Here is an 18,062-nt window from a genome sequence, read left to right as displayed (position 1 = left end):
TGGGGTGTGTGTGTGTGTGTGTGTGTGTGTGTGTGTGTGTGTGTGTGATGGAATATTACTCAGCCATCAAAAAGAATGAAATCTCGCCATTTGGAACAACGAAGATGAATGGAGCTAGAGGGTATTACGCTAAGTGAAATAAGTCAGTCAAAGACAAATACCATATGATTTCACTCATATGTGAAATTTAAGAAACAAAACAGATGACCATAGGGAAAGGGAAACTAAACTAAATTAAGATGAAAATTGAGAGGGAGGCAAACCATCAGAGATGCTGAACTCTAGGAAACAAACTGAGGGTTGCTGGAGGGAGGTGGGTGGGGGAAAAGGATAATTGGGTGATGGGCATTAAGGAGGGCACTCGATGTAATGAGCACTGGGTGTGATATGCAACTGATGAATCACTATATTCTACCTCTGAAACTAATAAAAACAAAACACAAACAAAATAAAAAGTCAAAAACCACTGCTATGGAGTATGTTATCAGTCTTCTTGTCCAATAGTCACATTTTGCATACAAAGGGAATGAAGCCCAGCGTAAACACATTGCCTTTTTTTTTTAACCATGGCTTTTTAAATTTGAAAGAACTAGCTTGTGGCCAAGCCAAACCCAGGACCTAGATGCCCTGTTTTGAGACTCTTTACTGTGCCCTCCTGGGATTCTTCATTGCTGACTTAGCAGCCACCACCAAGACTTGGACATCCAAGTCCTCTGGCTCCTGCTGCTTATTACTTAGACCAGGAGAATGGGCTAAGAACACTTCAATGCTTATGTGAGAAGATTCTCTCTACCTTCCCACCATCTTTCTCCTCTGACCATATCATGGGCTCTGTAAGAGGTTTGACAGATGACAGAGAATTATTCTTTTGGAGACAATGGATTTTAATTCACTGGTTCCCTGAATTACAGCCTTTTGTATTCACTGTAATGATCCCTTTGAACATAGAAAAGAAATTAATGTGCCATATTCACTATACTTTCTTGGAATTTTTATGCAAAATATTAATGTTTTTGGAAGGACTTAACAAATGTGGGAAAGATTTAAGTGAGAATCATTTGTTTCTTGACTATTAGAAGTCTAGATCAGAGATCAGCAAGCATTTTTGGAAAGCGCCAGATGAATATTTTGGGTTTTGTGGGCCATATGACCTCAGTTGCAGCTACTCAGCTCTGCCATTATAATGTGGCAGCAGCCACAGACAATGTGTAAATAAATAAGCATGACTATGTTCCAATAAAACTTTATTTACAAAAACAGGTGGCAGGCAAGATTTGACCAGATGGTCACAGTTCATGGACCTCTGTTCTTGATGGGGTATTCAGTGAGGATGACCACTATGTGATGAAATATGTAGTCTATTTCTCCCAATTCCTAGTAGAGTTCAAAGGCAATTATGGGATAAAGATAAATGCCTGGACAAAAATATTTTAGGGTTTGAAATTTCAGATCCAATCATAATAGAAAACAAGGACTTTTTTTCCAATTCATATTTTGAATCCGAACATGAAACTCTATCCTATAATAATGTTCTATCATTCTATCCTAAGTTTCTGAATCTTAGTTGATGGAAACTTATTTTTTCTTAGAGTTAAACACTTCAGGAAAAAGTATTGTGTAAATCCAAGGTAAAATCAAATGATGATGGTGCTAGGAGACGACAGGAAGATCAAGGTTGAGTAGCAGGTGCAGAAAACAGAGATCAAGTTTCAAAAGTGATAATGAAATAGTATTCACTTTGCGATTTTAACATAGGGCTGATGCCTGTGGTCTCAATGCTAATTATGATCTGAAACTAATGTGAACACATCAATATCCTATAATGATTCTATTTGCACACAAAGATTACACATAGCATGTTAACAACTTGATAAATTCTCTAGAATTATGTCCAAATATCTGTAGGTTCTAATTTAAACATTGTGTCATCCTCCAAAACAGCAATGATTCCCCATCATCCATGTCCTGTCAATTTACTGAAATTAGCAGGTTTAACCTCATTTAGACATTATTTTAATGTAACTGAAGCCAAGTTGGACAAATTCCAGATGAGAACAAGCACTGATGCCTTAGCAGCGGTTGGGTAATTAAAGTTTGTGAACATTATGGCAGATGTGTAAACACACATGGTCCTGTGATTTCATATGGAACCAAGCACACTGTCATCACTCAAATGTGAAATTAATAATAATACAAGCATCTCTTGCTCTGCAGAAGTTGAACTGCTCCCAGTCATAAGCAAAGTCACACATTCATTCCTTGGAACCTCTTTTCCATCCTCTCTTTCCACACAATCTGGCATGGGGATGTGTTGCTTATCTCAGAATGTCTGATTGCCTGTATTATATTTTTTATTGTCAAACACTAGTAACTAGCTACCATCTGACAGTAAACATTTGGGCAGGGAAAAAAATACCATTTTGATCTCCTAAGAACATACCAAAACCCTAGTTATTATGAGCGGAGAAGTCAACACAATTCATGTGCTAATTACCATCACACATTAGCTGATTAGAAGCAAAACACCAAAGCTTGGAGCACTGGGACAAGATGACGATAGAGAAGATTATGGGATGAAGCAGGCTATTACTTCTCATGGAGTCTTTGAACAGTTTGTCAAATATGCTCCAACACTGGCTTTTACCTCTGTTGAAACCTTGAACATCTTCTCATCTGTTACTGTTTACAGACAGGTCTCCTGATTTATGCTACCAAAAGGATTTCCATGGAGCAATTAGGGCTAGGCAGGGGTTCCCTTTAACTCTTCCAAATAACCAATGCTATGAGGGGGAAAGTGTTCCCATGAGTCTCACAATGTAAACAGGTGCTAGCCCAGGATTACCCTAATGGGACTATGGAAACGCAAGCTGAAATTCCACCTTGGAGCTGAAATTTATCCCAAAACTCCCCAGAGAGCAAAGCTCAGCAGCAACCACAATTTTTCTTGCCATAGTGTCATATTCCTCCCTCTGACAAAGCTTACTTCCTCACCTAAACATAATAGAGAGAGTGCCTCTAGCTAGGAGTTAGTTACCCAGCAGTTGGACTTCCATTTATTCACCCAGCAAGTTTTAGTGAATGGCTGCTATGTGCCAAGAATGAGTCCAATGAAGAAAGATGTGAGCTACAATATTGTCTCCCTCATACTAAGTTCATCAATTGGATATCCTTCCCCAACTCAGTTCTGACCATCCTCATTTTCCTGACCACATGTTTTCTTCACTGTGAGATACACAGCATGAACATTATAAAGGCATTGAACATGCATATACCAGTGTATATTTTTAAGGGAAATGCTAGTTCTTTTCTCATAAGCCCTTCACTGTGTGTATACGTAGAAATCCTGGCTTTCTAGAAGTCTTTCCTTTCAACTCTGACTCCAAAGCTTTATACTGCATATTAAGTTCATTTATGTCTACCATGTCCTTGCAAAAATATAGTTTAAATGATCACATACCCCACCCTTATAAAATAATGATTGTCTGGAGTAGCTTACCCATAGATCCTACCAAGACCTGTGATTGATTTACTCAAGTTGGTTTTATAGAATGTGGATTCTAGAGGAATCAGCCTAAGTCATGGCAAAGAAATCAGTAGACTGACATTTCCAGGTAACATTATATGATAAATGGGGATGATGGAACACTTTATTCTTGGATATTAAGGGTTTTGCAGATATACGGCCCCATCCCATCCTCTTAGCTTCAAATGGAAAGTAGAATCAGCAATCTGAACCCACAGTAAAAAGCTTCATGGAATTATCACATTATCTGTGATGATAAGCAAGCCCTCCAAACTGCTACAGATGGAGTGACAGTCTCATTTTTGAGCACCTAAATATCTCTAAGAGATAAAGTACCCAACAACCCTGCTGGTTTTAGAGAACAGAGCCTCCCCCAAGATCCGGTTCATCTCCGTTCAAGCTGGCTGCACCTTCTCTCCATCCTCTTTCTTCCCCCTGGACTCTGGCTGGCTTTCTCAGTTTGAAATCTTCTGCAGTGTTTCTGGTAAACTGCAATGCTTATCAACCATTCTCCCTATCCTTGGGGGCGTATTGAATAACAGATGAAAACACCACAGAATTGGACAAGCAATTATTTAGTTTTACAATAATTTCTAATGATTAGAGCAAGCCGATTTTTACTTGCAGCAGTCCGAGATGAAGAGGGAAAACTGAGATGAGCTCACCGATCCCCACTTGATTTTCAGCAGTCTGGGAACAGAGTGTGATCTACAAGCTGCGTGGTCCAAAGAATACAAAAAGAGATGCAAGCCAGTGCTGCACATATGCTTAGCTTGTTGTCTTTTTACAAAATTACGCTGTTCAAGATCTTCTTTCCTATTGTTTCTCCAAGGTGGTTCTTGCCCGCTCTAGCCGTCACTGACCAAAGGAATTCCATGGACACTGTGTGTTGAAGGACAGTCAAACAATGACCAAAGAAGCCTGTGATCGACAGCCTTACATGATAGTCATTCAACCCGAAGGCATAGATGAGTTCCTGTAGCATCTTAGTTGGGTCTTGGTGTTTATATGGGATTAATGGAACCCCACCATTTCAGACTTATCAATGTCCTAGAAGCTTAATGTCCCACCACTGCCTGAAAAAGCCATGTCTGGGCCATACCATGTGGCATTTGTAATCAGCTGCCTTGTCACTGCCATCAAGAGACTCAATGGGCCACCATATTGTATGTTGAATCTTCTTTCATTCTCTAGTCCCTTTTCCTTAAAGCAATCTCATGTGACACCCACCTCACTATTTTGGAAGAGAGGTACACTAATTTTTTTTATTTATTCATTTACTTATTCATTCTCTGTAATCTTATCTGTGTAACCTGCACACCCCTCCACCTCCAAAATAGGATTGTCAGAGAAAATATAGGCCATCCCATCACATTTGAATTTTTCAGATAAAAAACAAATAACTCTTTAGTATAAGAATGTTTCAAATATTACATGGGGAATACTAATGCTAAAAATTATTTATTGTGGGGCATCTGGGTGGCTCAGTCAGTTAAGTGTCTGCCTTCAGCTCAGGTCATGATCCCAGGATCCTGGATTGAGTCCTACATCGGGCTCCCAGCTTGTCAAGAAGACAGCTTCTCTCTCTTCCTCTGCCTGCTGCTCTGCCTACTTGTGCTCTCTATCTCTCTATCAAATAAATAAATAAAATCTTTAAAAAATTAGTCATTGTTTTTCTGGACATCTTGTATTTTTACTTGCTAAATCTGGCAACCCTGCCCCCCAAGAAAAGATCTGAGTCTCTGACAATCTTCATTATAGATACTGCATTTTACAAATTGAAGGTCTGTAGCAACCCTGCATCAGGCAGCTCTCTTGGAACCATTTTCCCAACAGCATTTGCTCACTTCATGTCCGTGTGTCGTACTTTGGTAATTCTCACAACATTGCAAATTCTTTCATTATTATTACTTTTAAATTCCTGCAATCTCATGATAAAACTTGAATAGATGAGGAGTGGCTTCTTATGGGTGAGCAGTGGTTTCTTGAGATGGACTCTATACCTGGAGAAGATGTTCTGAAGATTGTTAAAATGACAACAAAGGATTTAGAATATATGGCATAAATTTAGTTGATAAGCCAGAGGGAGGGTTTGAGAGGACTGGCCCCAACTTTGAAAGTTCTGTGGGTAAAATGCTATCAAACAGCATTACATGCTACAGAGAAATTGTTCTAAAGAGTCAATCAATGCAGCAAACTTCACTGCTGTCTTATTTTAAGGAAATTGCCACATCCACGCTGACCTTCAGCAGCCACCACCCTGATCAGTCAACAGCTGTCAACACTGAGGCAAGATCCTCCACCAGCAAAAAGATTATGACTTGCTGTAAACTCAGATGATGGTTAGCATTTTTTAGCAATAAAGTATTCTTAAATTAAGGTATGAACATTGTTTTTTTTAGACATAAAGCTATTGTACACTTAAAAGACTGAAATATAGTGTAACATAACTTTTATATGCACTGGGAAACCAAAAAATTTATCTGAGTCACCTAATTGTGGTGGTCTGGAACCAAATCTACAGTATCTCTGAGGTATGCCTGCAAATAGGGAACTAGACAACTTTTATAAATCTAGATATGCAAGCTATATCTTAAACATGCTCACTTCCAAAGACATGTGCCATAATTAATATGTATAAACTTTGCACAACTAAAACCTAGAATATTTTGAGTGCTTAAGCCATAAGAAGGTAAGGTGTTTCCAGATTCTTAGAAACCAGTTAATAGGGGCACCTGGGTGGTTCAGTTGGTTAAGCATCTGACTCTTGATTTCAGCTCAGGTCCTGATCTCGTGGTCATGGGATCGAGACACACATCAGGCTTTGTGCTTGGTGGGGAGTCTGCTTGAGAGTCTCTCTACTCTCCCTCCCACTCTGTCCCTCCTTGCCCTCTCTCTCTCTTTCTCTCAAATAAATAAATAAATAAATCTCTTTTTTTTTTTAAGCAGTTAATAGCCAGGGAGATCATGCTCACATTTCAGTTTGTCATTTATATTAATTTGCTTAACCTCACCTAACTCTCTCTCCCACTCTCTCTCTAGTTACCTGAACAAGAATAAATACTTGACATCTATTGACAAAGATGCATTTGGAGGAGTGTACAGTGGACCGACCTTGCTGTAAGTAAGACAAAAGAATGTCAGCCTTTGTTTTATGTTATTTGGAATGAAGGGGGTCACTAAGAGGAGCAGCTGATGTTCATGGGTAGGGAATGTTGATGTCTTGGCTAAAGACTTGTTCAAAGTCTTAGCTCTTCCTGTACAGGCTACTGCTTGGAAGAAAGTCCTTGTTCTTTGAGATTCAGAAGATCTCCCACTCCAGCATGCCATCCTGATGCCTCATCAGGAAGTCACCCTGGTGTGGACATTCACGGTGTCCACTCTTGTGGAAAAAAAACAGACATTTTTGAGCAGCTGCTATTTGCAGAATTCTGAGACACAAGATCTACAATTAGGTGGAAGACAATCTATGCAGGGAAAAGTGTGTACGAATGTGGATTGCACAATGCCTGGCATGAAGAAAAAAGAGTATAAATACTTTGATTCCTATCCGGTAAAACTTGCCATCACCAGAAACGATGGGACATAATTAGTTTCAAACAGCATGAAAAGATATTTACTTGTGCATTTCTATGATTTGCATCCCCCCAGCTTATAGGTAACCAAGTTCTGTCAATTCTGCCTCTCTCAAGTTTCTTTATCAGTACCATCTTGCCCATCCCCTGGTTTTACCTTTGTTTAGAATCTCACCATTAACCATAATAAACACTGAATAATGTTTTGAATGAGTGGGAAAAAAAAAAGAATCTCACCATTGAGCATCTATTTGGTCAAGTCCTTGCCAAAGCAAAGCATGGCACCCCAGGAGAAATACAAGATAATCCATTAGAGGCAAGAAGAAATACTAGAGGTTCTATTTATACTTAAGCTTTTAAAAATAAGAACAAATTAAGTTTTGCTACTATTTTATACACAGATGACTGTGGTCCCTCAGGTGTCAGGTAGGGAATGGAGGCATCCCAAGGGAACAGGGGGTGATCCAAGTTCAAAGACTTAAAATCTGCGACTCTTTCAGTTTCAACAATTGTACCTCCCTTTCAGATTGAATGCCCCTAGTTAAGTGAATTCATGGCCTTATTTTCTTAACAGATAGACTCCATATGAGAGGGCAGAGTGACCCTGAAAATCTACTGCGCCACATGGGGGTTCTTTGTTAACTCAGGGCAAAGTACTTACAAGCATTATGCATTTTTCTTTCCACAATAACACAAGTGGAAGGAAAAAAAAAAAAAAGTGTTGATCTTTTCTCTGATTTTTTTTAAGCTCAAAGATACTTTTAAAGACAACTTTAACTGTTCCTTCAAGATAAATGTGATATTTCACTAATGAATGTTGTATTTCTGAAGAAATTTGTGCTTTGGAAAGGGCCTTTAAAAACAGGTATTTAATGAGAATGGTGAATGTCACTTAAGAAAATTACATCTTGTTAAAACCAGAATTTGAATTTTACCCTGTTGAAAAATATTTCAAATTAATAACTACAGGGGTTTAAAATCCATGTGTATAAAATATGAAAATGAAACACCTTCAGGTTAGTATACAAAGACAACTGATTGACATCTGAGAATATGAATTTTAATAAAAACATGCATTTAATTCCTGAATTGGATTGAGAGATGAGAATCTTAACTTAGTACAGCCAAGACTGCCTTATTCCATGTGAACCATCTATCTTTGTGTGGTAACTTTTTTATTGACAGCCATTTAAACCAAAGCCAGAATAAACTGAACCAGAAGCGGACCTCTGGAATAGCTATATCAGAAAGAGTTAAACAGCAATTTTCAAAATTAGTGAAGTAAATTTAATTACACTGCTCTCACTTGAGGGAAATTTTTTTTTAAAAGTAGTATTTATTTTTATCTTATCCTTTTAAAATGTATGTTTAGTGTTTTTATAATGTGTATAACATGTATAACAGTAATATGTGTGTAAAGCTCATAAACGTACATATGTTAAAGGCACATACTCAAACATTTTTTACTTGTGAATATGTGACATAGAAAGAATTTAAAGACGAAGATGAAGACCACAACCACTCAATCTGGAGATCTGCTACAAGGCAAATGGCTGGCCCCGAATTTATGTCAAAATATAGCTTCCTTTATGGAGAAAATCTTCCCATGAGAGCAAAGTTGCTCCAATTAAACAGTATGCTTTATGAAGTAGTTGGCTTGCATTATACTATAAGCTTCTTACGTTTGTCAAGGACTCATAAGAATAAGTTAGCCTATGGGCACCATGCTTTGAGTAGCACTAGTCTAGATGGGAAGAGCTCCATATCTCCCTTTGCCTTCTATGTTGATCCCTCTCAATTCCATCCTCCCCAAACCTCTGTGTGTTAAAGTACAAACAGGATCTTAACATGCAATTTTGGTCTCCCATGGTCTTTGGGATAAAGACCATGGTGTGGTATGCAAGACTTATAATTTTCAGCTTTGTCTCTCACACCATTATATACCCCCGACCAATGATCCATCCATATTAGCTTCCCTAATGCTCCAACCTACATATGTGGCTATGTTAAACTCTTGTTTTTCATACTGCTTGAAATATCCTATCACAATCTTATCTGTCTGATGAACAGGTACTACCATTAGACATTGAAGACTTCGCTCTGAAGTCATTCTTGACCCTTCTTCTCCTTAGGTAAAGATAAACATTTCTTCTTCTATACTCCAGTACCTCTATGTATGCATCTCAAAGCACCAGTAATAAGTTTCTGTCTCTCTCTCCATGAGCTCCTACAGGACATGATTGTGTCTGTTTCATTTCTACAATTGTACTTCATCTTACAATGCCTGAAACACAATACTAGCTTAATAAATGTTTGCAAAATTAATACAGTATCCAGTAAATGTTTGAATCGCACTTCTGTAACTGCTATAGCATTTAAATAGCAATCACATGATGAGGCACCTGTGACACATCCAAGCAGTGATGTCTACAGATGTGAAAGTAACAAGAGCAATCAGGGTGATGTATTTAAGATGCTTTGGAATGTAGGTGGTAACGGGAGATATGAGGATAGAGGAAATCTCAAAAAATTGATAGAATGTAGAGGCACCTGGGTAGTTCAGATGGTTAAGTGTCTGCCTTCAGCTCAGGTCATGATCCCAGGGTCCTGGGATTAGCCCCGCATCATCGCATCGGACTCCCTGCTGGGCAGGGAGCATGCTTCTCCCTCTCATTCTACTGCTCCCCCTGCTTGTGCTCTCTCACTCTCTCTGTCAAATATATAAATAAAATCATTTAAAAAAATGGATAGAATGGAGACTTCTGATAATCCTCCCCCCCAAAGTAATCTTCCCTGTTCCTTCCTTAAACAACATTAAAATAGGAGTACTTTACGAAAAAAGAGCATAAATTAAAAAGCATAAATACTCAGTGATAGAGTGGAAGAGTGACGTGAATAAGTGGCCTTGAAAATCCAAGAGAGAACTGCATGCTAACCATGCTGATTCAAAATCACTAAATCTAGGAAATATTTCATCAGTTAAATCTTAAGTATTCTGCGGGTGGGGGTATAGGTGACATTGAATTTGGAAGTCTTTAAAAACGTCACCTGTTCCCCTAGATCACCTCTCCCACACTGCACAGGTGACCAACTACTTTTTATTAACCCCAGAAGAAAACCAGAGTTTACTTTCTGTTAAAATGCCGTCGCCGTAGTTGAAGGATAATAGGCACTGTTGAGGGGCGCCTGGGTGGCTCAGTGGGTTAAGCCTCTGCCTTTGGCTCGGGTCATGATCCCAGGGTCCTGGGATCGAGGCCCACATCGGGCTCTCTGCTCCGCGGGGAGCCTGCTTCCTCCTCTCTCTCTGCCTGCCTCTCTGCCTAGTTGTGATTTCTCTCTGTCAAATAAATAAAATAAAAAAGGCACAGTTGAGGGCAGAAGTGAAACACTGTCTGCAAACAGGATTATGTGAAAGTTCGCATACTAAAATGTAAGACCAACTAGTTTCTCATCCGCTCAACTCACAGAATATTGTCATCAAAGTTAATACTTTCCAGATAGGAGATTAAAGTTCTGGGGAGGCTGACAACCCCAAGGAAAGAAAAAACCTACAAAAGTGCTCATTGATATTTTCCCAAAGATGCTGAAGTAAAACCCTTTAGGCAACAAACAAAAACACACAGAGCTCTCCATAAGCCTCCCCCACAAACATGAACATGCATCCAAGGATCCCCAAACCTTAGGGGAAAGCTGTTGACATGAAAAACAGAGACTAGAACAGAGAAGGGAAATTTAAAGGAATAGAAATAAAGCAAGAAACAGAACACTTTAATGAAAATTTATAACAAATATCGTCAGAGACATAGTTTTTTTTTTCATCTATAACTTAACTTCTTATAGAGTAATATTCTGAAAACAAGAAAAGGCCTTTGACTCCTAGAATAAAACATAGGGAAAACTTTCTTGACATAGGCCTTAGTGATGATTTTTTTAGATATGACACCAAAAGCATAAGCAACAAAACCAAAAATAATCTAGTGGGACTACATTAAATCAAAAGGCTTCTGCACAGCAAAGGAAATGCTCAGCAAATTGAAGAGGCAAGGTAAAGAATAGGAAAAAATATTTGCAAATCTTATGTCTGATAAGAGGTTAATACCCAAAATATATAAGGAACTCTCACAAATCAATTTTTTTAAAAACCCAAATAATCTAATTGAAAAATGGGCAAAGAACATGAACAGGCCTATTTCCAAAGCTACAAGTAAGAGGCAATTTCCATTTATAAGTTGAGTAAATTTGGGAGACATACAAATGGCCAATAGGAATATGAAAATGTATTCAACATTTCCACTAACCACTAGGAAAATGTAATAACCATAATGAGATGTCACCCCACATATGTTAGAACAGCTATTATCAAAGAGAAAAGAGAAAACAAGTATTAACAAGGATATGAAGAAAAAGGAACACTTATGTGCTGTTAGTAGGAATATAAACTGTACAGCCATTATGAAGAACAGTATGGAAGTTCCTCAAAAAGTTAAAATTAGAATTATCATATGATCCAGCAATCCTACTTCTGGATGCACATCCAAAGGAAATGAAATCACTACATTGAAGTGATATCTGCATTGCCATGTTCATTGGAGAATTATTACAATAAGGAAAACATGGAAACAAGTACTTATTACAATAAGTAAAACTTAGATGAATACTTCTAAGTGTTCATCAATGAATGGATAAAGAAAAGATGGTGTGTGATATATATAATGGAATATTACTCAATTGTGAGAAATCCTGCCATTTGCAACAACATGGATGAACCTTAAAGCCATTATGCTAAATGAAGTAAGTCAGATAGGGAACGACAAATAGTATAGGATCTCACTTACATGTGGAATTTATAAAAGTCAAATTCATAGAAACAGAGTAAATTGGTGGTTGTCAGGGACAGTGGGTGGGGGAAATGGGGAAATGTTGGTCAAAGGGTACACAATTTCCTGTTATAAGTGGAATAAGTTCTGGGAATCTAATGTACACCATGGTGACTATACTTTAAATAATACTATATTATATACTTAAAAGGTTCTAAGAGATCTTAAAAGTTCTCCCCCCACATACATACAAAAAGAAATGCTGGCTATGTGAGGTAATGGATGTGTTAACTAATCTTATTATATTAATCACTATATATATATATAGAGAGAGAGAGAGAGAGCAAATCATTACATCGTATACTTTAAATTTACACAATGCTATATGTCTATTATATCTCAATAAACCTGGGCGGGGGGACAAAGAGTCCTTGGAAATGAAAAATATGGTAGTCAGGGCCATAGGCAAATGCATATATAACTTTAGGATATATTTTTTAAAGATTTTATTTATTTATTTGAGAGAGAGAGAAGCAGACTCCCCACTAAGAAGGGAGCCCAATGTGGGGCTTGATCCCAGAACACTAGGATAATGACCCAAGCCAAAGGTAGATACCCAACTGACTGAGCCACCCAGGTGTTCCCAACTTTAGAATATTTTGACAGCCCATTCCCCCAAAAGGTTTCACTAGTCTGAGTTCCACTAACCAATTATTAGAGTGTCTGTTTCTTCACAGGCTTCCCAAAATATACTATGTATGCTTTAATGTCAAACATTCTTGTGGGTGATAGATAAGAAATGGTATCTCCCTATAGTTTCATTTTGCATTTCTCTAATTATGAGAGAGGTTGGACATCTTGCTATCTCTGTGTCTGGTTAAGTATCTTTATTCTTATTTTTTCCACATTTTCCCTAATAGGTTTTATGCTTCCTTGCCCCCCAATTTTTATAGTTATTTATAGATCATTGTTATAAAATTGTATCTTTATATATGATATCATTTGTAAGTACCCTTTACCATTTCATGTTTTGTCAGCTTATTTTGTTACAGTGAGGGAACTACAGTGGTAGTCAACACACACACAAAATTAACCAGTTTTCAAAGACAGAGTGGAAAACATCTCCCAGAAAAGAGAACACTCAAAAATAACATATGGAATAGAGCAGAGAAAAGATAAGAAAATTTTAAGTTCTAACTTTTGGAGGGGGAAATAAAAACAACAACAAAAAAGAAGTTGTGACAGATGTTTTCCCATAAATGAAGGAAATAAGTTTTCAGAATAAAAAGACCCATAAAGAATTCTCATGAATGAAAAAGAGCTCATGGAGGTACATCATAAGTCATGAAAATGCTGTGATAAGGAGAATATCCTAGAAGCTTTTAAAGAGAAAAATCATGTTACCTGTGAAGACTGAAGACTCAGCATGCCATCAATCTTCTTAGCAGTAACATTGAAAGATAGAAAATAACAGAGTACATCCCTCAAATTCTGAGGGAAAGTGATTTCCAGACTATCAAGGATAAAGGTAAAATAAAGACATTTTCAGACATGAAAAGTCTCAAAAACCTGATTTCCCATTCACCTTTTCTTGGAAGAAAAGAAAGAGAAAAATAAGGAATTCAGAAACAGTGATCAATACAGGAAAGAAATAAATGGAATTCCCAGGATGACCAGAGGTCCTGGGAATCTTGAGACTAAGACGTCTACTCCAGAGCTGAAGGAGAGCTTCCAGGAGAGAGTTCTAGAAATAAAATAGATTGATAGGCTATGATAGTCATATAGGATTGACTGTATGAAAAACTGTTTTGCTAGATGTTTTAGAGAACTTTAGAGCACACAAAAGACTTAGCAAGAGGTCCACTCCAACCACGGTATGTAAATAAAACAGAGAGAAGACAGAAAGCTACACAAGAAAGGAAATGAAATCAAGATATGCAGAGTTGTAATACCCAAAATACTAAATACAGGTTTAACCAAATATGTCCTAAAACCGTTCCGGGACATTAGAGGGGTTGTCTGGAGAATGTGTGTGAGGGTTAAGTGAGGTGAAGAGAGCTAAATCCTCATCTTCCATAACAAGAAGTCAGTGGGTGAATCAAAAACCAATAAATCAAGAAATTATGGAAAGAAATACCCGTTAAAAGTTAAAAGTAGTTGTTCCTGGGACATCAGAAAGCAGACTAGAGGAGAAATAGCACAGGGGCCTGCTGCTGTATCACCAAGCTTCCAGTGTAATTTGCTTTTTAAAAATAGGTCCATATTATTTTAGTGAAAACTAGAATTGACTCTTAATCTCACAAAACAAACTGGGGGTTGCTGGGGGGAGGTGGGATTGGGAGAGGGGGAGCGGGCTATGGACATTGGGGAGGGGAGGCGAACCATAAGAGACTATGGACTCTGAAAAACAACCTGAGGGTTTTGAAGGGTCAGGGGTGGGAGGTTGGGGCAACCTGAGGGTTTTGAAGGGTCAGGGGTGGGAGGTTGGGGGAACAGGTGGTGGGTAATGGGGAGGGCACGTTTTGCATGGAGCACTGGGTGTTGTGCAAAAACAATGAATACTGTTACGCTGAAAAAATAAATAAAATGGAAAAAAAAAAAGAATTGAATTTAAAAAGAAAACCACAAAGCACAGGAAGAGGAAACAATGGAGATGGCAGCATTTGAAAAGGCAGTAGCAGGAAAGCACAGAGTGGACGAAGAGTTCAATCTCCCTCTTCAAATTTCAAGCACAGTTGTATTAAAATGCATAAATAAACGAACCATGGGTGGCTTTATGACGTCACCTTAATTCTTGTCTTGAACTTCTGTCAAAATCTTTTACTATATTTCCCACAAACTTTTTCCCCATTAACTAGTTTTTAAGATCTAAGGAAATCAATTATGTCTTTCATTTTTTGTAATTCCCCCATTTCAAAAGACAACAAGTACAATAAATAATCTGATAAATTGTAACCTCATACCAAATAGCCATGATTTTGCTGCGATTTGGTATAAAAGCCAAATTTGGAAAATCTTAAGCTCCAGCTAAAGAGAATAGAAATGTATGACATACATATTTCTGCCTCATAAAGATATTTGAGAAAGAACACCGTCATTTCTAACAGTCAACAAAAGCAGTCTAACTTGCCCACTCATTTTACCCTTTTTTTTTTTCAAGGTCAATTCTCAAAAAAGAATCTAATTCAAAACAGGTGCAACATTTAAAGTAAGATCTATTCTCCAATCATTGTTATATATTAAAAAAAATGCCTTTTAAATTTAGTTCAGGAGTTGAGTATTTTTTTACTTATTGATTTTCTCAATCAAGATATGTAATCTCATTTTCCATTTTTATGCTTTCCATTTTTGATTATCTTGTTTTCTTTTAATCTTATTTTGAAAGAGAAGCTCTTGGTGTTTATAATCCCAAAGGAAAGAACACACTGAAATGCAATGCCTTCCATAATAAGCAGAGTTCTCTAAGGTCTAAATTATGTAACCCACATTAAAAAGCACTTAACTTACTATTGAAAATTACTCTAATAGTCCCACTTACTATTATAAGTATCTCCTAAGAAGAGGACATCTCTGTAACAATATCCTTGAGTTTGTAGAACATGTCTCAACAAAAATAAACTTTGGTTGTTATTAGCTGATCAAATTAATCATTTACAATCTAAAGGTCACAGCACTGCCATCTTGGTTTAGAGAAGAATAAGCTTTTTATGTTCTTTTCTTTTACTCAGTAGTCTTCACAAAGTCATACTATTAGATGGCTGAAAAATGGTGGCAGAGTTTGTTTTTTTTTTTTTAAAGATTTTACTTATTTATTTGCCAGAGAGAGATCACAAGTAGGCAGAGAGGCAGACAGAGAGAAGTGGGAGGGAAATAGTCTCCCTGCTACACAGAGAGCCCGATATGGGGCTCGATCCCAGGACCCTGAGATCATGACCTGAGCCGAAGGCAGCGGCTTTAACCCACTAAGCCACCCAGGTGCCCCAATGGTGGCAGAGTTTTTTGGCATGTCTGAGGTCCACAGGTGTGCTGAATACATGAGTTCTAGGTTGATCCTGGACAAAGTTATTTTTTTATTGAGGTATAATTTAATATACAGTAACATACAGTGTGCAGATTGGTGAGTTTGGGCAAAATTATGTTAGCCTAACCTAATCCAGGCTTAGAACATTGTCATCACCCAGAAAGTTCCCCTCTTGCTCCAGCTTTCAAAGACAACCACAGATCTATTCGTTTTTCTCATATAAAAATCTAGGAGTAAAGCTGTCAGGTCACAGGATAGATATACATTTAACTTGTCGGAAATATTGCCCCCCAAAAATCCCATTTTCTATTCAAACCAGAGAAGTATGAAAGTTTCACACTCACTAGCCCTTTGTATTGTCAGTCTTTTTGATTTAGCCATTCTAGCTGCTGTAAAGTTGTTGGAGCTTATTCTCTTTTTCCCTGATTATTAATGATGAGCATCTTTTCCTGTACTTAGTAACCATTTGTATATTTTCTTTTGTCAAGTGTCTGTTCAAATACCTTATCTTATTTAATTGGGTTGTTTTTCTTTTTATTATTGAGTTGTGATCTTGAGTGAATTTTAGACCTAAATGAAATCAGCTTTAGTCCTAACTCCCAGCCCTTCAACCATCCATAGTTTATCCTCTCTTTCCCTTTTCTCTTTCCTTTCTAAGGAGAAACAGCTAATCTGAAGCAAATTCGTCAAAATGTTCATTTACTTACTTATTCTGCAGGCATTTTACTGAGCACCTACTGAACTCCATGAGTGTTATAAGGATAAGACACAACTTCTAGGGGCACCTGGGTGGCTCAGTGGGTTAAGCCTCTGCCTTCGGCTCAGGTCATGGTCTTGGGGTCCTGGGATCGAGTACCACGTCAGGCTTTCTGCTCAGCGGGGAGCCTGCTTCCTCCTCTCTCTCTGCCTGCCTCTCTGCCTACTTGTGATCTCTCTCTCTGTGTCAAATAAACAAATAAAATCTTTACCAAAAAAAAAAAAAAGACAGCTTCTGCTTTTAAAGAGGTTACAGTAAAATTTAGGAGAAATGTGCTTAAGTAACTATAAGTTTAATGTAAAAAGAGCCATAAGAAGTATTTAGAGACTCAAGATACCATTTCTAGGTAGGGTGACCAGCAAAGGCCTCACTAAAGAAGGTGATATTTGAGATGGGCTTCAGATGAGGGGTAGAATTGCAATAGAGAGACACAGAGTTATGAGAGAAAGAACAAAAGCAAGTCTAGAAAAACATAGGATGTGTTCAAAGAGCAGTAACAACAAAACATAACTTGGGCCAAAGGATAGTGTTGGAAAAATGTGTTGTGTTGAAATCATATTGTGGGGAACATGACCTGACCCAGGAAGTTAAGGGTGGCTCACTGAAGAATTACCATGCAAATATTAGTAATAGTTATATAACCCATTACAGTTTGTGGCCCTCTTCAAAGCACCCCTATATCTTCTTTCCTTCACCTTTGCCCATCCTTGGCCCTGTCTTAGTCCTGGATACCTGTGTCCAAGCCACTGTGCTGTGACTACTCGTTTGCATCTCCTGGCTATCTGGCAGGCAGGGGACCTCCTCAGAGAGCATCAAGATTGCACCTAAAGACTTAATCAGCCTGGCACACTTTGTCTCCTTTCTGTGCTTGCCAAGCAGAGCCTTTAGAGCAGTTCTCTTTGAGAGGAAAGGAACCTCCTAAGGTAGAAAACCAGAGAAGATTTGTTGCTAGGTTGTTCTGCTCATGGGAGTGAGAAATGAGTTGCAAAGATAAACATACTCTTACAGTTCCTGGCTTGGGCATCAAGTCCGACCTGTGCCAAGGGAGCCAAGTTTGGGGAAGCAATGGAAGGAGGCCATCCCTCCTTCCTAAGGCACACACTGTGTTTCCAGAGGCAAGTAGGTGACTTGCAACCACTTCGTGGAGTCCTTGAGAGCTGTGAGGAAGGTCACAGAAGAATTTGAAGTGAAAGAGTAGACAACTACTTTTCCACAACTGTGTGCATGCTGACTTCTTGCTGATCACAAGAGGATAGTCTATTTCAGCCCTAGGAATCCTCAGACTGGAAGAATTGTGTCAACAACTCAGGATAATTGGATAACACAAAAAATCCAAATTTATTGACCAGTAGCATCTCTTACTACCATG

General features: G+C 38.1%; 1 protein-coding gene across 2 annotated transcripts in view; it reads left to right on the top strand.

The window, feature by feature from the left end:
- TSHR (thyroid stimulating hormone receptor) overlaps positions 1-18,062 on the top strand; it is a 175,413-nt gene that overhangs the window by 141,772 nt on the left and 15,579 nt on the right. The window contains exons 8-9 of one of the 2 annotated variants that reach the window (XM_046009167.1): positions 6,566-6,643; positions 6,789-6,858. In XM_046009167.1, coding sequence (XP_045865123.1) covers positions 6,566-6,643; positions 6,789-6,858 — 148 coding nt within the window. Of the gene's footprint in view, positions 1-6,565; positions 6,644-6,788; positions 6,859-18,062 lie in introns of those variants that run through there. The other variant, XM_046009166.1, reaches the window with a different exon arrangement.

Source organism: Meles meles, chromosome 6 (assembly GCF_922984935.1).
Source record: "Meles meles chromosome 6, mMelMel3.1 paternal haplotype, whole genome shotgun sequence".
In the NCBI taxonomy this organism is placed as follows: domain Eukaryota; kingdom Metazoa; phylum Chordata; class Mammalia; order Carnivora; family Mustelidae; genus Meles; species Meles meles.
Note: the sequence above shows the minus strand (reverse complement) of the source record. Positions and strands in the feature narration are given on the sequence as shown.